Genomic DNA, 25,616 nt, shown 5'->3' with positions numbered 1-25,616 from the left:
TGTGGGTTTACTGCAAGTAAAAACATATACATACGAATATAAAAGATCCAAACGTTTCATGATGCCGTTTTAATAGATCCACCTCACTAAAACTAATGTGTGAAATAGAACAGCATCCATATTTATGGAGCTGTTTTTATTTATTTATCATTTATGATGATGATGATGATGATGATGATAAGTGAGACAAAAAGTGGTGATGAGATGTTGGAATACGTTTCTCTTCAAGTTGGACAGTTTCGGGGCTCGAATGACTTTGACATCTGGTGATCGCATCACTGGTTGTCTCTGTGAAATACCAGTCAGACTTAGTATCATCTGTTTGACTGTGTTTGCATATTTTTTTTGAGAGTGGAAGAGAGCGTTTGAGGAGAAATAATAAGCAGGTTGCATAATGCCCATCTTGTTTCCATAACAATGGACTAACTCATTAATTTTAGGTCACCTGTTCCAGCTCAGTAGCTTTGTTTTATTGCCACGTTGCACTTCTCTTTGGCTAGTCAGTTACTGTAATGACTATAATAACCAGTCCATCTACTGGTACGGCATGTTCCCTTTATCTTTGTTGTGGTGTTCTGCTTCAGTTGAATGTGACGGTTGAGAAAAAAGGTAGTCCGTATCACTTCTCTAAAAAGCAGATTTTTGTCTCTTAGCTTTCTCACAGCCTAAACAGCTTTTTTTTTTTAATACATTTCTTTTTACGGCAAGCATCCTGCAGCTGCTTCCCATACATTTTAATGTGAAAAAGGTGCTGAATGGATGTATGGATAGATGTTTCCTGTCCTCCTTTGTAGCCAAGATGTTTGATTTTCATTACACAATTAGAGGGTAGTATTAAAAGCGGTATGTCTGCTTTTAATACTTTAAATCGGGTATCAGCGTATTAGACTGTTTTGTTACAACACTGTCTTGTTGTAACAAGTCTACTGTTGTTGTTTTTTTGTCTTCACTATATCCTCACAGTTGTATTGTATTACATATTCTACATTAATTGGAAAAAATGAGCCTGTTAATAATGGGATTTCCTGCAGGAAACCATGCAGATGGATCCATGTATGTCAGGGATTAGGACATACTGTTCTGGTGCTGCACTGAGAGCTCTGGGATGGCTTCTAATTGAGGGAGGCTTAGTGCCCAAAACCTGGATGAACTCCAGCAATCTTCTGCCCCCTGATGTGAAACAGAAGAGATGGCAGAGCTGCCGTGTATGACTTATTCATCTGTGCTATATGATGAGAGTCAAACTACCAAAGGGCAGCGCTGGCAACTCTCCCTGGTCTCGCCATCTGTACATTTGGTGCTGCGATAGATCAGTGTCATGAGGAGCAAGTGGTCATCAAAATGATGCATGTTAATGAGATTCATTTGCATTTTAAAATACCTTTGGTAAAATACCTTTCAAACAATGATCAGGGTTGTTATACTTTATGTTAATTTATTCAAATTAAATTATTGTTTCCAAAGTTTATACCAGTGTCAGGGTGTATTTTTAGGTTCATGGAAACATTATTCTATGTTTTAAACTATATATCTGCTTCACCCATTCTCTCCTCCACGGTTGAGGCCAATACTGTGTAATAAAACTCAGATGTTCACCCTTCTTTTCTCAGTTGCAGTCTGGCTGAAAATTTCAAATCCACATGTTGATGTATCGCCTCGTTCTTTCTGAACATGAGGATTGTGGGAGTTGAGTGAAGCTTCACAGTGAGGATGTGAAACCGATTATTGTCGCAACAACACAAACATCTCTTATGCAATTGACAATTTCATGCTAGACAATAAAACATATTATTTTTTCACACTTGGCAATTGTTTTTTATTTTTTGTCCAACTATCCATCGCATCATGATCATAGTTGAAGGGGGTACCCTGTTTAGTATTTCCTCACGTGGTTCCTTCCTTTTCTTTTTCCTTTCTTCTTTGCTCACATGCACTAACATGCACTAACATGCACACACGGCCATACTCGGATTACAACAAACACAGAGGGAGACATTACTCTATTAAAATAGTTGCTTGCTGCCATATCAATGCTCTGCATTTGAAAATTTAGCATATTTTAATTACTTTTGTGATATTAATCACAGAACAGTCTTAGGTTATGATATCTTTATTTATTTTTCTTGTAATCCCATCACTGTGGACCCTTTTGGGACCAACTGTCATTAACGACAAATGAGTTGCCACCATAACAATATGAGAAAATTTGCCAATGCACAGACATAGAAGTTATTTACCAAAATACCTTCCAGCAGCAGCAATGCTGTCTGTTGGAAAACAGCACACTATTGTTTTTCATGACTGCACCCTTGTTAGTATTTGATACAGAAATAGTTCAATCAATAATGTGGCCACGTGATGAATGCCTTGTGGTATTTGCAACAGTTTTCACTGGATGCCAGCAAAACACATTTTACTGAAGCTATTGTTCAAATATGGTTTATAACACTGCAGCATGTCATTATTACCAATCTTGAAATGAGAAATGGGAGCAGATGTAAGGGCGTGTGTAGAGCCGGTCACTTCCTGCTTCCAGCAACATGTCTCTGTGAAATTAAGTTTTGGTAGATTGTACCTGTTTTAATTTCCTGCCGCCCTGACTTCATATCCCCACTGGGATCAATAAAGCTCATCTAATCTTTCTGATCCAACACCTTGTGTCCGATGTATGCGTTTCACTCTCATACACGGTTATTCTTTTGTTAACAACACCAACAATATCCCCTGAAGTCCTGGGTACTGGATTCATTCATTCACTCATTATTTACTCATTGTTTTCAGTTAGGAACTACATTTAATCACTGTTTTTTTTCTTAAAAGGAAAACCTGCTGCATGTTTGGGGAAAGACATTTTTTTCGTATTTCAGATTTTCAAATATCAAAGATTCCGATTTATGTTGTGCATAATAATTTTACCCTTTTCAATAATATCCATAACATCCTCTGGTGTATTCAAAATATGTCCATACTTAATCAAAGTTGCTCTTCTAATGTTAATTTCTTCATTTTTATCAACAAAGTGTCGTCTTCTTGCCTTTCTTTCATTCTGAAAAGCTCCAGCCAACTCTCACTGTTGACTGTAGGAGTTAAACGGCCCTCGGCTGTCGTCAGAGGACTCGGCTGTACACACACGCTTCCTGTAGACACAGCTGAAGCAGAGTCTTCCTGCAAATGTGCTTGTGTCTTTAGCTGCAGGTCCTGGAGCGAGATGGTTCAAAGTTGGCGAGAAAACTAGCGTGTTTTCGGAGGAATTTGAAAGGAAACGGTTTGACAGCCTGGGGAGGAACAGCGTTAGCCTAGTTTCTCTCATCGCGGAGCACATCGGTGTCGAGCGTTGCCACTCTGAGAATAGACTAGCGGCTTTTATTCCATCTATATTTTTTTACTTTCAAGTGCAGCATTTTGTCGCTCTGTTGTTGTTGTTTTAAGAATTCCTTTGCTGCCTGGAGATGAGCATTATTTATTCCCACATCACACAGAGGTGAATAAATAGAGCCTCTCCAACTGGCAGCACTGGTAAAACATTCTATCAGAGGTCAGAGGTCAGCAGAAGATTATAGTTGCGAGTGACCCAACGGCAAACATGATTTTTTTTTTATGAGTAGCTCTCCTGGAGATGAAAGGAACCCTGCTGCTTAAGTTCAACACTAAGTAAGCATCACTTACTTATTACAGGAAACAAATAAATTACTGTTTATGTTGACTGTCCAGTATCCCGAGGTGTTGGTAGAAAATCCTCGATGCCCACGGCTCACATCTGGACCTTCCTTTACGAGGCTTCGGAACGGGCGTCCAAGAGGAGAGATGCTCTCAATGAGCATCTGGGGCGAGTTAAAGACGCAGGATGCTTCTGTCTCGTATAACGGTTTTCTGTCACTACAGTGTTGTCATGGGGGGGGGGGGGGATGTCTGAGTGTCAAAAGTTAGTGTCTAAGTTGAGATCAAAGTGAAGCGCTAGCTGTGGAGAACACAGAAATCAAGGCCATCGCTGCAGCACTAAAGAGAAATGACGAGGCAGAGAAAGCCACAGTGAACGGGGGATGGGGTGGAAGATTTGACAGCCAGGGTTAGACCACAACCGTGGGCCCTGGATTCACGTGAAATATTCCACATGTGACATCTGTGTTACCGTTGCATTGACGCCCCAAATTGATCCACCAGGCACTCGTGAAAAAACTCACGTCAAAACCAGATTTTGGAAGGAATTGCACCCTGAAATATAAAATCTTCCCTTTTTATCTCCTCATCGTTGGTTGTATCTTGGAGGGAATATGGCAGTATGATTGATTGATCGATTGATTGATTTTTCGTTATTTCTAACTTTCTAAGTTTGACATCTGCCCCATTAATGCTTCATTGTTTTGGATATCTGTTGTGCTCCTCCGGCAGGTGATGAAAACATACCACATGTACCACACTGAGAGCATCAGTGCAGAGAGTAAGCTGAAGGATGCCGAGAAGCAGGAGGAGAAGCAATTCAGCAAGTCGGGAGACCTCAACGTCAACCTCCTGCGCCACGAGGACCGCCAACCAAGACGCGGCTTCGTCAGGAAGATTGAGAAGATGAAAGAGAAGGTGCGTGTGAAGGATGGATATTGCCGTGTTTGATTACTTATATCTGTAGCGCCATTCAGCTTCAGTCTTCTTGATGCAAATTCATTTTGTGAGAGAGGCATAGACCAGCTGACAGGCAGCACTATAATGCCAGAAAGCCTCTGAGAATACTACAGGTCTGCAGTCCAGATACGCACTAAGCAAAGCGCTCCCTGCCAACAACCCAACTCTCTTTCCATCTTATGCAGATTTTTTCTTTGTGTGAAGTCTTCTCTGCCATCAGTGTAGAGCTGGTGGTCTCTGGAGGAAGATGTACTTTACCACAACTACCCTACTTCTTTTTTGACTTCTGGAAATTTCTTCATGCAAATGAAACTCCTATTATCTCTCAGGTGCCGGAAATCAAAAGGCTGTCATGATGACAGCGTTTCTTTCAGGCTGGTATCCTCAGAGATGCCTCTTGGCTTGAGAACTGAACACTATTTATAACGCGGCGTGGCAACGAGTATTTCCCCTTCTTGTTTCTAAGCTTTTGTCTCATCACTCTGCCTGCAAACAGGTTGGAGGAGGAAGAGGGAGAAATACAAATTAATCTCTTTTCATCCAATCCACTTCTGAATTTTGCAACATAATTGCTTTGTGAAATTGGAAATAAAATGTCCATGTATAGAGAAATGTAACAAACAAACTATTGAAATATTGATTTTGTTGTATTTCAAACAGCAGTGATGCCTTTCTGAGTCGTGTCTGAATCATTGAGTTGCAGAAGTGAAACTACTTTTTCTGTGTACATACTTTTTAAAATGTATTTTAAAGGAATAGTTTGACATTTTAGGAAATATACACACGATGCATTTGCTGTCGTGTTTGCAGGTGAATTAGAAAATGGCCATGTCTGCGTCGTAAAGATGTAGCTGAAGAAAGCGGTCGGTTAGCTTAGCTTAGCATGAAGACTGTACATTGGGAAATGGCTATACTTACTCTGTGCCAATGTATAACAAATATATACATAAGATTATAACATGTTAATGGTAGAAGGATTTAGTTCCCTCTGTTTCCAGTCTTTATGCTATGCTAAGCTAAACGACTGCTGCCCCTGGCTTCATATTTATTCATATTCATGTTCTACAGACTTAATCTTCTCATTTAACATTCTAGGAAGTGTGTAAGAGTAGACCCAAAAACATTAAACTGTTAATTTAATGCTACGTTTCATTAAGCTGTTTAACCTTTTTTATACATCAACACATTTTAAACGACAAAAACGTACTAATCCAGAGCCTCTTTCAGGTTTTCTATGTGACATCCACACCCTGCTGCCTCGGGAACTTAAGTGTTTAGAGACAGAATAAGGACTAAACGCCCGCCTGGCTGTGGCACTTAACACATTACTGTGGAGAGGTGTCTTCCTTACAGTCTGTTCCTCCCAACCTTCCCCGCTGTCTCTACCTATCTAATGGTCCCGAAGCTGCAGCTGCCTCAGTACACGACTCAAACCCTCCCCTTCACTGATGGTTTTTCTCCTCATCTGCTGTCTCCTCTTCCCTCCTCAGAGGCAAGCCAAGTACTCGGAGAATAAGCTGAAATGCACAAAAGCCCGGAATGACTATTTGTTGAACCTGGCGGCGACGAATGCAGTTGTGGCAAAATATTACATCCATGACGTCTCCGATATGATTGATGTAAGTATGCGCCAGGCACATGTGTTTGTTTACATCTCTCCGCTGGGATCTGTGGTGTTGGTTTAACTCTGCAACGCTGTCGCGTTTCTCACCATCTGCTCCCGAGTCTCATTCACTCTCAGCCTGTTAGCTGCTTTGTTTTCAAGCTGCTCTGTTGGCCCCAATGGATGTATTTGCAATCTTTTTTTTTTTTTTGGTTATTAACTTCTGCACAACAAATTTAACACTGGTGAGCTGGTGACTGCTGTTGAGTATTCGTTCAACGATCTGCAGTATCACACAGCTACAGAAGACATAAGAGACACACTCATGCTGTCTGTAGGGAAAACTCACAACAGAAAGACATGTTTAGTAAGGTTAGCTTGATTGGATAGAGTGACACACCCATTCATTACTAACTTCATTAGCTACCTTGAGCTTTCCTTTGATTCACCACCGTGGAGAGAGAGAGAGAATAAGACAAACAAACACTGCAATGGTGAAGAATATCTCTGTTTCGCAAGCAGATGTATTGATAGTACATTCATATGTACAGCAGACCCCCCAAATAATTAGGGCTTCCAGCTAACACTGGAATTTACCAAGCATGTAATGTCTTTTATGTCTATATACAATGCATCAAATCTCAAATATTATTGCGTAATTTATCTCAAAGATTTCAAAAGTAAATCTTTTGATGATTCAGATCACATTTGTGGCAGACTGCATAAACACTGCTCATCAGCTGACTTTGATCAACTTCCAGCCATTAGAGATTTGCTAAATCATCCTTGAAATGCAATCAGACTTTCATATTTAAGTGATAGATATATACTATAATAATATTGTAGGTAATCATGAAAGTAATATTTTAGTGTCAGAGTTAGAAAGGCTTTGATGGGTAGCGGGTGCTAATTTCAGACCCTTGCAGTGAACTTTGTATGGCTTTGTAGCTTACCATATCAAACAAAAAACATCTTTCTCCTCCGTCAACCCTTCAATGTGCCCCCCCTCCCTCTAATAGCCTGGTTGTCACAGCTTTACTTGAGGCCAGATCACCATATGGCACTACATTAGCCACAGTGGTAGTTGCACATTTTCCAGGTCAGGCGCGATGTGGTTTGATTTCAGTGACATTTCATAATTTCGTACATGAACATTTCGTAATGAACATTACATTATTTTGAACAATAGATGTAGATGAAGAGTCGCTGCTAAACACATTGTGATTAATGGGGACAGACTGGTGGTAGCTGGACACACTGAGAACCCGACTCATGGCTATCACTACCTCTTTGATGGACCAGTGTCACGAAGCTAAAAGGTCCATGTTGTCTGAAATCCTGCTGAGCTGCAGGTAATGGGATTATGAGCTTGACTGGTTTGGCAGGCCAGAGGAGGGAAGAATGGTCCGTGTGTCATGTCAGGGTAACTGCACGCCACGCATCAAACCGGGCGCTCGTGCAGCAAGAAGTCATCTTTGTCCGACAGGATCGGTGACTTGAAGAGTCTGATTCTTGTGTTTGTTCTACGCTGCCTAGAAGCGATGAATGCTGTGAGGACTGAGGTCAGTCAGTGGTGTCAGCATGATGAAGTATTTAAAATCAGATATGATAATATGGTTACGTTTCATTTCCACCAGCAGTGTAGCAGCTCATAGTAAACTGTAGAATACAGCAAGAAAGAAGAAAACAATAGTACAGTACATGGTGGTTTTGCATACAGTACACCTATTGTGGTTAAAATCAAAGCATTTTAAATGGAATGTGGGAGATATTGCTGAGGCTGAAATAAACTGAGTGGACCAATCAAACACATAAGCCTATGTAAACATAAACATATTAAAAATGAAAAGAGTGGCATATGAAATAAATAAGAAATATTTGCAAGTATGAATAAGCCTTATGCACCTAGGCTACAGTGTGTTTGCACAGCTTTTAATGAGAAAGATGAGAATATTAAAAAAAAACCCATCAAAGTGCATATTCACCAGTTTTTGGATTAAAGACTCTTAATCTTCCATCCCTGATCATCTGCTTCCCTCAGGCTGCAGATGTGAATGCGTTCTCACTGCGTTTGCTTGTTCGAAAATAAGCTAATTTGATCCCTTCAAGTCTTCAGTCCATTGAGGCATGTTGACTGAGTGGTGCAATGAGGCTTGTGCACCAAAGTAGAGACACTACTTCCTCAGTGCTAAGGAGTGTTAAACAGCGTTTACTTAATGATTCACAGAGCTGTCAGCAGCCTCGAGCTCCCTCTAAACCTGCTCACTAACATCCTCTGCTTAAGTAGGTTACTTCATCCAGCTCTGTATGATAAGACTCTGTAATTATCCCTGGTGTCCCACTGTGCTAGCTCCTGTAATTCTGTCAATTCTACTTCTAGTTTTGAAAGGTAGCAGGAAGCAGTTTGGGATTTAGTCCATTGACTCCAACGAGAGGAGTTGGACTCTGTGTTTACATCAATGATTCTAGGAGCTCAAACAGTCAATTTGATGGACGATTGTGATGTTGGAACACACTTTTTCAGCTCAGTGTTAAATACTAACTCCTTCCTCATGGTTATTTATCCGATTTTTGTATCTCCACAGTGCTGTGACCTGGGCTACCACGCTAGCTTGGCACGCACCCTCAGGACCTACTTATCTGCCGAGTACAACTTGGAGACATCGCGCCACGAGGGGCTGGATATCGTGGAGAATGCGGTGGACAACCTGGATTCCCGCAGTGACAAGCACAAGATCATGGATATGCACAACCAGGTGTTCTGCCCTCCGATGCGCTTCGAGTACCTGCCGCACATGGGGGACGAGGTGAGGCGCTTTGAATACTGAGGATTTGGATCACTTAAGCAAGTTAGAGTTGTGTGTTATAACCCCTGTCGTCCTCTGCCTCCTCAGGTGTGCCAGGTGAGTGCCCAGCAGCCGGTCCAGACCGAGCTCCTGATGCGCTACCACCAACTGCAGTCTCGCCTCACTACGCTAAAGATTGAGAATGAGGAGGTGAGGATTTAAGAAGGCCATGTGTTTTCCCAGCAACCCCTCCGCCACCAGCTTCAGTCCCGCCCCCAAAACCCAGAGAGCTCATTTCCCCCAAATCCAAGTAGGAGGGCCACATCACCATCTGCTCTCATTGCAATTACTCTCCAATGACCCTTGCTCTGCGGGGGGCGAGAATATATTAAGATTGTCACAGCGCCAATGTTGATGTTTTCTAGCTATATATGAAATTGTCTATTTTGTGATGAAGAAGATACTTTCTCATTAAGAGTGGCAGATGCAACGGTGCAAAATGGAGGTTATAATAACCAGGGCCTGTTAGACTCTCCTGTGCCAATGGCTCTGCCTCTTCCCTTTCTCCCAGTGCCTCCTGCTCTGGAGGATAATGGACGAGCCCTGCCATTACTGGAAATGAGCTTTATCAATCTCAGCCCGAAACAAAAAAGCCTCCTTCAGTGGTTTCACATACAATTTGTATTTTTGCCAGACACTTCATTTTCACGTGTGGGTTGCTCTGGACTGACATTCCAGTGCTGCGTGATGTAATTTCAGTGGTAATTCAAGGTTGTTTATTGTTCAGGGGTCAATTTGTCTCTGATATAAATATGCCACGGCTGTAAATCACTCACTCTTGCCCTTGAGAACGTCATCAGTTACTTTGGTTCCATCAAAGTTTTGGAAAAGAAATATGAGAAAAGACTGAGTGAGATAGGATGCTTCATTTGTCATCTTCCCGTCATCTGTGCAGGTGAGAAAGACCTTGGACGCCACCATGCAGACGCTGCAGGACATGCTGACGGTGGAGGACTTTGATGTGTCGGATGCCTTCCAACACAGCCGCTCCACTGAGTCCATTAAATCCGTGGCCTCTGAGTCCTACATGAGCAAGCTGAACGTGGCCAAGAGGAGGGCAAACCAACAGGAGACTGAAATGTTCTACTTTTCGGTGATTTTGATCCGTCTTTCCTTCCTGTAGAGCTGTTAACGGCTCTACCGGCCCGCTGCGAGCTGCAGCTTTGTGCTGCTTTTCGAAATCAAGCCACCAGTCATCATTTCCACTTGCTCTGAAAACAGAAATTCAATTAAAACTAGGAACAGAATAAGTTAATGCCGATTTGAGCGACACTGAGTCGTCTGACCGGGCTCATGTTACACCGGATTAGTGCTGCCGCTGCTCGCTTATTGTTGCCTTCATCTTTCTTTGTAGAAATTCAAGGAGTTCCTGAATGGCAGTAACCTCATCATTAAGCTGCAGGCCAAGCATGACTTGCTGAAGCAGACACTGGGCGAAGGTAAGGTGTCAGATCTCTCCGTCTGTCTTCATCTAGGACCAACAGAGTCCCGCCACAGTGCTGTAAAATTGCTGCCTTCGGGGTTATAATGGAGCAGGGAATGAGGTGTAGTAGCTACAAAGACAACCATTTTTTTTTAGGGAAGCAGGAAGGAAGGCAGAAATGAGAGCTGATATATTTAAATCTTTCAGAGTAAAAGCAGACCACATCTACTTAGACGTATCCATGACCTTGTCTACTTATCTCCCCTGGTTAAAGGATTATCCGGTTAGTCTCTATATGGTGAAGCCACGGGAAGGGTTTCTATTCCCAGACTGTAAAGAGACGGGCTTCCTTCGGCCCCCGGCTTCCCTCGGCCCCTCCCTTCCCCCAGGGGTCCCCTTGTCACCTCAGCCGTGAACAGTTTACGCCCAATCAATCAGCAGGACCAGACCCGGGCCCATTTCTGCAGCTGCTCCCGAATCAGGGGGCTCACCTTCTAGAAAAGGGCATCAGGCAGAGACAGCTGAGGCCTTGCAACACACATGAATATTTCCACCTTTCACTCATTGGATTGATTCATTAAATTCTTCACTCAATAATTTATTTTGCTCTGCCAAGCTTTCAGGACCTCAGAAAGCCTCCGTGGCAAACTACCAGCTGCATGCTTGTGCACTGATAAACACATTATACTACTGATGAACACATTATACTCCTAACACATACTACTATGGAGTAGTTGAGAGAGTCTTACACGGCATATGGCGTCTTTTCAGGTACCTCCCATGTTTAATTATTCAGGTGCTCAATCAGGGCTGGTTTCTTCACGCCCCCCAATAGCGTGTTTGGTGTTGTTCGTGAGCAAACGCGATGAGACTGGTACGTGCCACATGCCGTTTACATCTTGTTTCATGTTTTAATAAAAACATAATGTTGAGCACTGGCAGCAGACAAGATGGTGCAGGGATGCATGCCAGCCCTTGTTCCCCACGTAAGGCATCACTAAGTCCCTTGTTCCGTTGTGTTCAGGGACTGTGGCACCTTTTTGTTATGAAAATAGGGGAAAAGCAAACTTTTTGAGCTCGGTTGGTCGGAGGTTGACAGAGGCCATCACTCAGAGGAACGCCGTCTGGGAAATGTGCTGTTGTCTTTACACATGGACGCTCCAGAGAGCGTCCCATCCGACAGAACGCTGTGTTGAGAAATGGGTTAGCCTTTGCTCTTCCTGTCCACTGTTAGACGGAGTGAGGAAATGATGTGTTCACTGTTTTCCACGTGACAATACAGGCACTGGCAGACACCTCAGTTCATAAAGAAACAGCTTGGTCGTCTTTAAATTAACTCACCCAGGAATGCGTGTTATCAGTAGAAACCTAAACTTTGGCATATTCTTATATTCTTCTAACATTCAGTCAATGTTGTCTCTATGCATATGGCTATTGTGTGTGTGTGTGTGTGTGTGTGTTGGAACCCCATAACAAAAGGCTCAGTGAACCAGCACAGACATCCCCAACATAATATACACCCTGCAGGAGCCAACCCCCTTTTCTTAGCTCTGCAAGGCGGCCTATAACCCCACAGGGTCTTCCGGGTCCCCTGTGGTTTCAGCAACGACTGCTCCATCGCTTTGTCCAATGAATGGCGTTAGCACCACTCCATTCATCTCTCTGTCTCTCAATAGTGATGTTGTGTCTCATCAAATCCTTAGTGGACACTGGAGTCTGTATAATATGGAGCACAAAGATATAACATGGCCCCGTTGTGTTTTCTTGTTTCCACAGGGGAAAGGGCTGAGTGTGGAACTACAAGGTATGATGTCCTTTGCCCTACAGCCACGAAGCATCTGGTTATAGTATTTTATTTTCATATCATTAGAATATTTCACAGCAAGAATGAATGAATTAGTTCTGTTATTCATTGACATTGCAGTCATAAATGACAAGCAGTGTCTAAACGAAGAGCATGCATGTTATGTAGACATACAATTAATGTTAAATTGATTAAAATTGTGGTTATTGTTTTGCAGTTGCTATTGTCCAAAAATGACACACCCGCTTGCACATACAACATATTGCTTTTGTTATTTCTTTCATAAAGGTTTGTTATAAATATTAGAATTACTTTTAATTGCTGCCCCTCACTGTACTTGTCAAAATAAGTTTAATAATAATTAAGCAAACTAAAACTTAAAGACATATTTGGCATTTATGTATGTTCCAACATCATATATTGACATACGTTGTGTTTATGTTGCTAGTTTAATGCTGAACTGGCTGGTGATTTTTATGGGCCTCGTTAATAATGTTCGTTAATCTTTGCTGTAGGAGAGCGTTACTGAAGATCCACAGCGAGAGGTTTAAACAACCCAACCCCTCAGTAGAAATTAAAAGGCTGTCTTTTATCATGCCTCAGTGATAAAAAAAAGACCTCTTTAATGAAACACCTCACTTTGGGTTTTCCTCAACTATTAAGAGTCTTCTCTTTTTCCATGACTTTACTCAAACAGATGTTTTTTACTGCTCTTTTTTTTTGTGATATTTTGAACCTCCGTGTTTGGTTCAACAGTTTTCACAGAATGTGCTGTTTTTGTACCTTCTGTCCATCATTTCACAGGCCCCCCACCCTTCCCCCTAAACCACAGAAAATGAGGAAGCCTAGGCCACGCTCCGTGTATAACCATAAGCTGTTTAATGGCAATATGGAGACCTTCATCAAGGTACCTCTGGTGGTGGTGTGTGGCTGAGCAGCCCCCGTGGAGCAGGAGGGGAAGGCAGCTAGAGCCTTTGCTCTCATTCTTTTCCTCACTCTGGCCTTCTGTTCCTTCCTATTCCAGCTGCCCTTGATCGTGATATAATGCCTCTCTTTAACCTCTAATCCTCCTCCTCCCTTCCGTGGTTCTGGGTGGCCGTCAGTTGTCTCTTTAGTCCCCTCCAGAAAAATGTACCATCTCTGGCTTTATTTCTAAATCCACTCCTGAGACGACTGAGAGGCAGGAGACATCAGTGGCTCTACTTTGTCCCTCGCTGCAACCAAACCTTCACTGCATCTCTGTAGCTTTCCTATCGCCAGTCCCCCGTGCTTCGCCTTCTTTAACCTGCAGAGGCGTCGTTCGTCATCTGAGCTTTTCTAACATTGTGCTTCTCTGCTCTCTCTTCCTCTGCTGCTCTGTGCTTTGCGGCTTTCTGTCCCAGGGGAAGAAGGAATGCCCGAACCCGCGTTCAGGTACCTCTGTCGTTGGAGATAACAGCTTCGGGCACAAGGGCACTAAACTCTTAGATCAGTTGTAGAAATGTACTCCTGCTTGGGCTACGCTTGCATGCTGCTAGCTTCCACAACTGTTTATATTCTGTGACATCATGGTTATTAATAGCAGTTGCATGTATTTTGGACGTTTCTTTTACACTCCCAATGAGATTTGCTTAATAAAATATTTATGAGGCATTAAGTTGGCGGTAAAATGGAGAGCTAGACTTCTGCTGTGTTGCATATGTTTAAATTATATGTACTAGAAAAAGTGATTCTTTTTATGTATTGATAAGACAATACTGTATGATTAATTTATTACGACATAGAAAAAGGTTATATACACCGTGCAAATGACTATATATTACTTACTTACTGGCTGTGTTTCATTTCAGGATTCAGGTCAACCCATCCCACTTGTTGTTGAAAGCTGTGTCAGATATATCAATCTATATGGTGAGTCTCACATTATGTTGCCGTGACTACTAGTTCTGAGGGCAAAAGGGCAGAAAAAGAAAGCAAACTATGAAGTCGTTTTTTTTTTGAAAACTCCTTCAGTCTCAAACAAAGTGACAGCAGCTATTGGATGTAGCGATCTATTGCCTCAAATAGCCGCAAGTACGGAGCCTGACCTGCTCCGCTCTGCACCTCAGCTCTCCAAGGTGCTCAGCTGCCTGCCAGTGATTTGACAAGCTCATAACAACAGATCACACACACAGAGTTTTGAAAATCCCATCGGTCTTGGTTTAGTCCATGCAGTACCCCCCCCCCCCCCCCCTTTATAACCCCTCCCTGTCTACCTTCACATCTGTCTTCAGCTCATTGTTGTAGCCTGCAGGCCTTTCCTCTGGATCTGGACCTAATGAAACTCTAGAAAACTGATTAGGAGCCCTCTAACTGAAACCACATGTTGCAGCCTCACTGAGGGGCCCGCTCATGGAAAAAATACGCATCTCCCTTTATGACTAGATTACATTTCCTGCTCTGTGTTATGGGCTTTCGTGAAGCTGGCACTAGGGTTTGGAGATAGTGGTGGCTAGCGTAACATTAAATCTTGTATTTCTTTCAGGCTTGCAGCAGCAAGGCATATTTCGCGTGCCGGGATCGCAGGTGGAAGTCAACGATATTAAGAACTCATTTGAGAGAGGTGAGTCGGAGACCAGTGGCGTTACATTCTCCCTTTTCATGTCACAAATACTTTAACAGGATAAAACCCATCAAATCCCCCCCCAGCTTAAAGCACACATTCTCTTAATCAGGTGAAGATCCATTGATTGATGACCAGAACGAGCATGACATCAACTCAGTGGCAGGGGTGCTGAAGCTGTACTTCAGAGGACTGGAGAACCCAATCTTTCCAAAGGAGCGCTTCCTGGACTTCATATCCACCATCAGTGAGTCACGCACAACAGGCAGTATATGCAAGGCCTTCACAGTCGCGAGCGAACTCGTCGGAATAGAAAAGAGAAATCACACCTTGCAGTTTCTTAGAACTCGGCTTTGCCGAAGAGGAGAAAGGCATGCAGTGCAGCACATGGAATCAATCTCAACACCGAGGCTCTCGGCCTGATATTTAACAGAAAGCCAGTAAGGAGAGGAGAGTGTGGGCTACATCAGTCTGCCGTCTGTGAGTTCACCACAGAATCATTCCCCCGCTGTTGCTACAGTAATAGTTTGATCACTCTGTGTGCTTTAGGAGTCTGCTGAAAGACAGGAAGGGGCATCTATTAAAGTGTCAAATAACAGTTTTCAGACTCTCTCCTGCCTTTTGCTTTTGGCTCACTTTGATCAATTCTCCTGGCCGGGGTCTGTTATGTGTTATATTACAGTGGACAGTGTTGTTAATGGCCTGATGCCCATATATACCAAAGTTTAAAAGCTATATTTATATAATTTATTGCCATGTAAACCTCCGTTGTAACACTTGTCTGTCTCTGTGTGTTTCAGAGCTGGAGTCTGGAGCTGAGAGAGCACATCACATCCAGCAGATCACTGTGACTCTTTCTCGCACCATCATCATTGTCATGAGATACCTTTTTGCTTTCCTCAACCAGTGAGTTTACTCTGATTCACGTTATATTTAAAGCCACACAGTGATGATGTCCAGTGATGTAATTGAATTTTAAACCAAACTTAGAAGTAAATGTAATTCTATTGGGTGGAAATCCACAAACAAACACAGAATAGCTACAGTCAGACGGGATTCCACAATATAATGAGGGGAAAAAACCCCACCTGCTATTTATTGCTGCATCTGTCTGCAGTGTTTAGGAGTTATTTATGGCTCAGAAAGTCATGCCTTGCTGGAGCAGTATACCTGTCCTCTTATAATGGAGGTTATTAATGCTCCTTTTACTGGGTTTGCCTGCAGAACCAAAGAGTTTGATGTCACACCACAGGCTTTGCTCTGCCCTTCTATACCTCCTTCATTGTCAAAGCCGTGGTTTTACTGCCTAGCTTGTCCGTGCAAGGACTGATTATGACTTCCCCTTGCAGCACTGAATGATGTGGTTCCCCAGAATGGGTGGCGCGTCCCGGCTAAGCCGAGTTGTTTAAGTGGATGGTTGATAAGAGTGCTTTTTAAGTAAATGTCTAACTGAAACTGTGCAATGAATCATGTAATACTGTATGTCAAAACGTATTTCAGTTGTAGCTAGATGTGATCACTTAGAGCAGCTATAATCAATATTTTTAATTTACATTTTTTAATATCGGACCATGTGACTACTTGTATGTGAAAAGGGTCCAAAATAGGGATGAACCCACATAGACTGGTCTGCCGGAAGTATAAAGTTGCTGTTTGTTTATTGTCATATCAACTTAAAAGGAAATAATATATCAGAATTTAGTGGCCATCTGTGGTTGCAGGTGTAGCAAGAACCAGTCTAATGATCTATGAATAATATACAATACATTATACAAACAAAAGGGTAGCCCAAGCACAAACAACTTCCAGTATTTATGTTATCTGGCGTTGTTAAAGGTGGCTCATGTCACTAAACACACATCCTTCCCTGTGCCGTCCCTCAGTCTTTCCCAGTACAGTGACGAGAACATGATGGATGCATATAATTTGGCAATCTGCTTTGGTCCGACCCTGATGCCCATCCCAGACGGACAGGATCCGGTAGCGTGCCAGGCACACGTTAACGAGGTCATCAAGACCATCATCATCCACAATGAACTCATCTTTCCCAATCAGCGTGAGCTGGACGGCCCGGTGTATGAGAAGTGCATGAGCGGGGGGGAGGAGTACTGGTGAGTGTGTGTGTGTGTATGTTTAAGAGGAAAGTCTTTGTTATTTTATGTTATAAAACAAAGATTTCTCATGTTCCAATGTCTATATAGCAGTGACCTTTCACTTTTCACTCGCTCCTACAGTGACAGCCCACACAGTGAACCAGGAACTATTGACGAGGCTGACAATGGAACTGAACCACACACCAGTGATGAAGGTCAGCACATCATAGCAGCCATTTTTCATCTCACTGTATTATTGCCAAGGTATGTCCCTAGGGATGGCAATGGTGGTAGTGAGGTCCACTGACTGAAATATCTCAACAGCTGCTGTACTGGATGGAATACCAAGACATTTGGTTTAGACATTCATGGTGCCCAGAGGATGAACTGACTCTGGTGATCCTTTGACTTTACCTGTAGTGCCTCCAGCATGTTGACGTTTGTCCTTCAGAGCGAAATGTCACGACAACAATCAGTTGGATTGCCATGAGAGTTGGTACCAATATTAATATTCCCCTCAGGTTAGATTGTAACAACTTTGATAATTCCTCGCCTTATCTCTGGTTATTATTTTCTTTATTTGCCCAATATTTTGGTTTATGACCTTTAGTGAGACCTGTAAAAGCCTCTGAGGCTGTAGTTTGTTAGTTAGTTGTATATTGAGAGCTTGTTATCAACCTGACCTTATCAGTTAACTCAAAGCAGTCTATACATAGCATCATGGAGCCGCTGTCATGGCTTCTAATCTTGTTTTTTTCACACATGGCATTTTTCCTGGCGTATTGTATTTAATGAGGTCTTGCCCGTGTGCTCCGTAGTCAGTATAAGAGCTTTGGTTAAGATGTCGTTTTATGAAACTGCAGCATGCATTTACACTTGTAACCATTTTATGTTAACTTTGCATGCAAAATATTGAGAAATTAAAGAGGTCACATCTTGGCAAATGATATGACATGGATGTCGCATGAGAATATATGCAATGCGATTTCCGTAGTCTTTGTGATATGAAAGCTGCACAGACTGACCTTTTTTATGAAGTGCTTTTGACTGAGAGCTGAGTGAGGTTTGCGCTGCAACAGCTTATGATTGCAATGACTTATGTGATGTTTGAAGTAGAGTAAACAGTGTTGGCATGCAGCACTGCCTCTTTGATCTGTCTTTCTGTGTGTGTGTGTGTGTGTGTGTGTGTGTGTGAGAGAGAGAGAGAGAGAGAGAGAGAGAGTCTCTCTCCTCTTGAACCCTCCCCCCTCCCATCCTCCCTCCTCCCCTGCTTGCTCTTTGTTCCGTGTTAGCAATTCTCCTGAGACTTTCTCCTTTGTGCAATGTTTCCCCTATTCTCCTCTGAGCTTTGAAAGCATAACTGGGCCGAGCACAAAAGACAAAACACGGGTAGTACAAAGAATGATATTTCCAGTGCTGTGTGTGAAGAGTCAGTGGACAGGTCGGCGTACTGTAGTTTATATGTGTATGTGTTCTCGCTCGTACTTGACAAAGACAACACATACTGACGGCCCGCTGTAAGATCATTTAAGATAAACCTTTATTATCTCAGGGTGGGGACATAGTAAGTCACTAGGTTGTAGGTTCTGCTCCTGCTGGCCTTAATGCTGAGAGACTTGTGTGACGTTATGGGCTCTAGTGTTGCACTGTAGTTCCTGTAGCGGTTCAGTTGGTGTCCTCTGGCAGCGGTTCGGTTTAATGGGAGAAAAACAAGTTGGTATCAGATTAAAAACTAAGCAACCATGCTGTACCTTTCTATTTTCATTAGAACCACATTTGAACAAGACTGCTTTTTATCTTCATCCACTCACAAGCATGACTGTCCTTTTTCACGTCTTTGCACCATTTGGGTAGGTTTTTTTTTTTTTTTCAAAATAAAACCCATCAGAAGGGTGCAAAACTCATTTTTCTTGGTGAGAGCTGATTGCTGTTAACTCTGACTGACCTCTGCTGGCTAACATGTTGAAATACACTGCAGACAAGATTAGGTTTCCTTTTTAAATGTAGGTGAAAATCTATTTATTTAATCAGACTTGTTGTGACTTCAAATAGTTATTTTCCATATGTTTTAACGGTAGTGGCTGTTTGTTCTGTGACCCTGAGAGTTCAACAAATTAAGAAAACGCATTCAAATGAAAAAAATCACCAACTTGCTCACCGGATGCAGCATTTAGAAAACTTTCACCAACTTACTTACAACTTAACGACAGACAAACACCATGACGACACATTTAAACTTCAATTTGACAGCATATGTGCAGCAGTTAGAAAAAGGACTGTAATCAGTTTACAACAAGATGAAAAACGTGAAAACAAGACGCCTGTCTTGCATGGATTTATCTTTCCTGTTGATCTTATATGCTGGCTTGGGGTCTGTGAAGCAGTCGATAAAGCTTTTTTGTTGCCTATTTATATTTTCAGAGGTTGAACAGATTGAGGCCATCGCTAAGTTTGACTATGTGGGACGCACTCCCAGGGAGCTGTCCTTCAAAAAGGGAGCGTCTCTTCTTCTGTATCACAGAGCGTCTGAAGACTGGTGGGAGGGACGCCACAATGGTGTGGATGGCCTCATCCCACATCAGTACATTGTCGTACAAGACCTGTGAGTAACAGTTTATCTTGTATCATTGGATTGGACAAAGCTACACTGAATATTCCTTTAGAATACCATTACTGGAGGTAAACAGTGCACATATGTGTTTTATGCCTCTTGCTTTTTCAGGGATGATGCTTTCTCAGATAACCTCAGCCAGAAAGCGGATAGTGAAGCGAGCAGTGGACCACTGTTGGATGACAAGGGCTCCATCAAAAATGATGTCCCGTCACCGTGTGAACAATCACCTGATTACAACTTTGGAGGCGTCGTGGGGAGGTGGATGCTATTAAGAATAACACCTTTCTTGTTTTACATGAGTGCTGTTGAGTTTTCCTGTTTGACCGTTGGTCAAATCCCTGTCCCTCCCTGCAGGGTAAGGCTACGGTCCGACGGAGCCGCGATCCCGCGTCGTCGGAGCGGTAATGACACCCACAGCCCAACCAGAGTGGCTGACACTCCGCCACGGGCCGCAGCCTGTCCAAGCAGCCCCCACAAGGTGTCTATCCCTAAGGGGCGTATGGAGAGCCCAGAAAAGAGGCGCCTCGGCACCTTCGGCAGTGCTGGAAGCATCAACCACCCAGACAGGAAGGCCTATCCCGAGGGCCACCCTCTGAGACCGCTGCCGGGGGCCACCCGGCACAGCAGCCTCGGGGACCACAAATCACTGGAGGCTGAAGCTCTGGCTGAGGTAAGGTGGGGAATTTCAGAAAGAAAAACAGGTTTGCTCTTTTGATATGATTTGTTTATGTCTGTTTGGTAGCTCGGTGGTCTCGGTACCAGACGTGATATAAATTGTCAGGCAATTATAGCATGTTTGGAAGGTTTGTTAGAACAGAGACAGGCCCCCCATGTAGCTGTCAATCTGAGAGCAGCAGCTGGGACCGGGAGTAAATGTCAGGGCCACACTGCAGCAGGTTGATGGACACACCTCAAGGACACAAAGTCTGGAAGTGAATAACAAGCGCACTCATCAGCAGCTCAACAGCCATCATATCCAAACATGCTCAACACAGCATGTACTTACTTGAACTCTTATTTGTTATCTCTTATTTCTCTGTTTGAGTCATCTAAAATCTCACAATTTATTAACTGTAAATGTAGGAAACCGTAGAAAAAAGACATTTTCAACATCTTCTATACCATAAAAGTTCTGAAAAACCTATACATGCCTTAATGTATCTAATAATTTATATATATTAGATTATTGCAATGCTCTTTTTTTATCAATGTCAACTTATTCAGAACGGTGCTGCTAGACATTTAACCAACACAAGGAAGAGCGAGAGCATATAACCCGGTTCTAGCGATACTCGTTGGCTACAAGTATCTCTTAGATTTGACTTTGAGGTTCTTTGACTTGTTTTTAAGCTGTTAATGGCTTGGCACTAGCCTGCATGGCAGACTCTCTGTTTTGTTATAAGCCTGCATAAGCTCTGGTGAGCTTCTACTGCTGGCTTTTAAAATTCACACAATTATACACACAAGAAAATAAGCAGCACAGCTTGTTTCTGTTTTTTTCAATATGCTCCAAAATTATAGAATACCTATAAGAGATGTGGACACCTGAAAACCTAGTCATTTCATTTGGCTTATAAATAATGGTTAATAATAATTTATGATATTTATTTATTATAATTTCGATAATGATGATCATAATAATGACTTGTATGTTATTTCTGACCTCTTCCTCTTCATCCCCCCTCGGCCAGGACATAGAGAAGACTATGACTACAGCGCTCCATGAGCTCCGTGAGCTGGAGCGACAGAACACTGTCAAGCAGGCTCCCGATGTGGTCTTGGACACGCTGGAGCCCATGAAGAATCCAGTTAGCTCCGAGCCCGGCAGTCCTCTACATACCATCATGATCCGTGACCCAGATGCCGCCATGCGCCGCAGCAGCAGCTCTACCTCCGAGATGATGACCACCTTCAAACCTGCTCTCTCCGCCCGGCTGGCTGGGGCTCAGCTCCGCCCCCCGCCCATGAGGCCGTTGCGCCCTCCACCCACCCAGCACCGCTCCAGCAGCTCCAGCTCTTCAGGAGTCGGCAGCCCCGCTGTGACTCCCACTGAGAAGATGTTTCCCAGTAACAGCACAGCTGCTGCTTCTAACATAAATACATCCGGTGATGCCGGAGATAAGTCTGGTACCATGTAGCAAAGGTAGGAAGGTGGCAAAGCTTCCCAAGTGAAGAGAAAGCTAAAGGAAATGCGTGCTGACGTGTGCGTTCTCTCCTTTTTCTGACTTAATTCATACATTCAGGAAGCTATTAAAGTGAGCCTACAATGATACTACAATGGTGATAAAGCGGGGAGGAAAAGAAGCTGTAGAGGTGTGCTAGCATGAAGCTCAACTCTCTATGAAACTTGATTTAACTTTAAGAAAATGTGTACAAGAATACACGCATTTCAGTTTTACCTCAGTTTCAACGACAAGAAAAATAATATGTGGCCATTTTCTCGTTTCAGAGATACAATGAATGCAAGTGAAGCAATACTTGTGTGACCTTTAGCATTAGCTTCCACCTAGCACACGATGTTTCAGCCTCTCCTGCTGATGTGTGTGATGCACCTCGCCTGGCCGGGCGTAAACATCCAGGCTAAATGACCGTGTCAGGTTACCATTGAGGTCGCAGGCCTTATGGCTGTACATACAAACTTACTTGAAGTCGCCATGCTTTCTGTTTGTCCTATAATACTGTGGATGTGGAGCAAAGTAACAACTTAGTGACATTATAGACTTCTGCATGCAGGGTTTGGAGAAAATTAGAAAAACATTGAAGACGTGCATCATTGAAAGATTTAATGATGTTGCATTTTCTTTTCCTTTTGGTAGTAGTTTTCATTTTTATTAAACAAGTTTCAGATGTCCTAATATTTGACAAACGTAATACACGGGGATCTTACAGTATTCTATTTTAAATCGGCCGTGTGTGTGGTACTCCAGACATCTGAAGTCATCCCGTTCACAGCGGAAGCATCCTGGCATGAAGATGACCTCTGACCTTTGACACGTACTAATTAGACCGTAACAAAGCAAGACGTCCTCCAACCTCATGTGCAGTTGGACTGTGGACAGACTCAATGCATCAACTAATGTACTGTAGGAATCCTGTGGTAACCTTGTACATTATATATAACTAGTAATTTTTGAAGTGTTAATCTTGTACAGGCTAATACAAAAAAAGGCAAATGGTTGGCTATGAATGGCACTTAGAGCAAAGATCCTAAACCACCTTTTTATCATTTACAAACATACCTGTTGACAGTGTAAAATAGATTTAAATAATTTACCTTGTACTGTGTGCTTAGAATGCATTTGGTAATTATATTATAGAAAAATGGATTGCTGTCAAACGGATAACAAAGCCTGAATAAATGTTTGTTTTTGAAACGTTGGCGCTCATCTTATGTGGGTGGGTTTTTTTATTTTATGCAAAGATACACTGAAACGTACCCTTTGACAGTTCCTCTTTTAAATTGAAACTGTGATACACACCCAGATGAACCCAAGAAGTAGATGTTGTGACAAAGTGTTATCACAGCGATCATGGTTTCCTTCCTTCCTTCTCATCATTGTTGATAGATATACGGTTCTGCTCTGACTGTGGACTATTTCTTTCGATGGGAGGAAACTAAATAGAGAACATGTCCGTGTTTATATCTACTGTACCTCTTATCATTCTGACAGCTCTAGTCCAGAGCCTGCTCTGTTCTGCATGCGTTGCGCTGTAGTTTCTGACTCATATTCTGCGGCAGTTAAACAAAAGCTGTATGTGGTGCCTTGCCTTGGTAGAATGCACAAATAATTTAATATTGGATTTTTTTTTAAAGAAATGGCCATTAACATTACGTGGATTGGGAATGATGAATTAAGCTGCTTGTAGCAGTTGCTAAAAATACAAATGTATAAGAGAACAATGCTTGATTGAGTGAAATCAACCTAAATATTAGCATGTAAACCAGATCCCAGCGTCAACTCTGCAGTCAGGCTATACATTCTGCAGTGTCCCCGAGATTCATGTAAATGAAATATATCTGCTTGTTGTTAATCCATTGATTCATAAGAACAAGAGACTCCTACAGCCAGAAAAGGGCAATACAGTATATGAAGTCAAACAGTGCACTCACACCCTCTGCTGGTTTTTACTGGTATTGCTCATTCTTGTGACGAACCAGTGGATACAATCACCTTCATGAGGGTGTTATGATCTTGAGATGATATCAGAATCTCTCAGCATATCCATGTAGTTCCATTTGTCCGTCCTGGTTACAGTTTTGCACCTGTTGAAATTCATGAAGATAACGCAACACGAAAATCATGTGTGTGTCGAATGACGAAGAAAGCACACAACTTCAAAAGGTGAATTGATCACCATTATATTTAACTAGACTGTATTTGTTTTTCTTATTTATAGACACTGTGTATGTGGAGCAGAACATTTGAGTGCCTTTTGTGCACAACATCAATTTTTATTGGACTTTTATATTTACTTTTTTTTTTTTTTTTTTTTTTTTTACTGTAATATGTTGTCTATTAGTTGTCATGTTTATTATAAACTGATGTTGCTTTTTTTAAAACTTGACTTTCTGTTCCTACTCAGTCGTCAAAACCTCCACAAGGATTACATTGTGTAAAGATATTCCTCTCTTGAATTACAGAGGAATCATCCTGAAATTCTCATCAGTGTTTGGGGTGATTGCTGAAGAATAGCAGCTGTAGAAACTACTGTAAATGATCTACTGGTGAGTTTCAGTGGAATCATCTCAGAATATTGGGTTTTCTGTGTGAACTGCCTGTGCTGCGGTGGAGCCGTAAAGTGTCGTTTAGCTCCTTCCCTTCATTGCAGTATTGATGGAAACAAACAGGACTGGTGTGGACCCTCCTATAGGAGAGGCACTTGGTACGCCCCTCCTCCTCCCTACATGTGATGTCACGCAGACATTTTCTTTGCTGGAATGTGTGCTGAAATGGATAACGCTGTTAAGTCGAGAAGACTGTCTGTATTGAAAAGGACATCCCAGTAAGAGAGCGGACGGTCATGTTGAGGGGACCTGAGTGTGAGCTCCTGTCACGCTGTTTACCTTCTCTTTAATTGTTCGTCTCGTGATGCTATTCGTTGAGTGTCTGGTTGGTTGAAACCCTGTGATGTAATGTACACCATACCACTGACTGGATGTTGAAATCCCCCTGCATCCAAATAAAACCATTATTGCTCTGTGATCTGGTTGTTTTGAATGAGTGATTTTTGACTTGTGGCGTTTAAAGGCCGATCTGGAATCCAGTTGTGAATCACGTCAGAGGCCATACTTCAAAGTATTCAAAGTAATACCTATTATTAAGCTATCAACGATGAAATCAAGAGTTTGGGGAAAAAATCTCCTTGCCGTCCGTAAAATTTAAAAACTCAGGTTTGACTGACAGCATCAGTAAAAAGCACAAAATCCACCAACTTTCACAACATTTTGATAAATGTTTGATCATAGTAAGAAGCAGATAGAGAAAAATGTGTTTTCAGGGCCTTTGAATACACAATAGGTAAAAACTGTATTCTCACTTAATCCCAGATTTAACTTCAATATTGTTGACTTATTTTATGGCACATATGGACACTTAAAAGCTCGGCTTGGCTGTGCCTGCTGCCATAGACTACTACTGTTCATACTATTGCTTCTATTAATGCCACCAGTACTGCTAATGCTACTACTACTATACTACTACCACTACTGTTACTACTACTTTACTACTACCAGCACCAAATGTAGTAGGAACCCAAGGGCCTGGGCTGCACCAGATTTCTGCCTAAAAGCCTATTAAGGCAGTTTTTTCTCGCCACTGTCGCTGCGCATGCCCCTGGGTGATGTTGGGACTTTGAATTTGCATTGACTCCGGAAATCTTGAGCGTATTCTAGTCCTGCTCAATGTGTTAAATGTCCTGAGATGACTTCTGTTGTGATATGACACTATAAATAACATTGAATTGAATTGGAAAAAGCCGCATTTACATTTGTAAATAATACGTTAGATGGGAGCCGACAAAGACACAGAAAGTTA

The 25,616-nt window shown here is 42.4% G+C and overlaps 1 protein-coding gene across 2 annotated transcripts in view; it reads left to right on the top strand.

Annotated features, from left to right (window-relative positions):
- The window catches only part of srgap3 (SLIT-ROBO Rho GTPase activating protein 3), a 52,242-nt gene extending 27,457 nt beyond the window's left edge, over nucleotides 1–24,785 (top strand). The window contains exons 5-22 of one of the 2 annotated variants that reach the window (XM_084026475.1): nucleotides 4,390–4,575; nucleotides 6,108–6,236; nucleotides 8,806–9,027; nucleotides 9,115–9,216; nucleotides 9,962–10,159; nucleotides 10,421–10,505; nucleotides 12,266–12,293; nucleotides 13,676–13,706; nucleotides 14,123–14,183; nucleotides 14,797–14,874; nucleotides 14,987–15,121; nucleotides 15,675–15,780; nucleotides 16,758–16,985; nucleotides 17,109–17,182; nucleotides 19,389–19,569; nucleotides 19,690–19,839; nucleotides 19,936–20,251; nucleotides 21,273–24,785. In XM_084026475.1, the coding sequence (XP_083882601.1) occupies nucleotides 4,390–4,575; nucleotides 6,108–6,236; nucleotides 8,806–9,027; nucleotides 9,115–9,216; nucleotides 9,962–10,159; nucleotides 10,421–10,505; nucleotides 12,266–12,293; nucleotides 13,676–13,706; nucleotides 14,123–14,183; nucleotides 14,797–14,874; nucleotides 14,987–15,121; nucleotides 15,675–15,780; nucleotides 16,758–16,985; nucleotides 17,109–17,182; nucleotides 19,389–19,569; nucleotides 19,690–19,839; nucleotides 19,936–20,251; nucleotides 21,273–21,719 (2,757 nt within the window). In that variant the 3' untranslated portion in view covers nucleotides 21,720–24,785. Of the gene's footprint in view, nucleotides 1–4,389; nucleotides 4,576–6,107; nucleotides 6,237–8,805; nucleotides 9,028–9,114; nucleotides 9,217–9,961; nucleotides 10,160–10,420; nucleotides 10,506–12,265; nucleotides 12,294–13,097; nucleotides 13,201–13,675; nucleotides 13,707–14,122; nucleotides 14,184–14,796; nucleotides 14,875–14,986; nucleotides 15,122–15,674; nucleotides 15,781–16,757; nucleotides 16,986–17,108; nucleotides 17,183–19,388; nucleotides 19,570–19,689; nucleotides 19,840–19,935; nucleotides 20,252–21,272 lie in introns of both variants that reach the window. The other variant, XM_084026474.1, reaches the window with a different exon arrangement.
- Nucleotides 24,786–25,616: the final 831 nt, after the last annotated feature.

This window comes from Eutrigla gurnardus (genome assembly GCF_963514095.1).
Source record: "Eutrigla gurnardus genome assembly, chromosome: 2".
NCBI lineage: Eukaryota > Metazoa > Chordata > Actinopteri > Perciformes > Triglidae > Eutrigla > Eutrigla gurnardus.
This window is presented reverse-complemented; position numbering and strand designations above follow the sequence as displayed.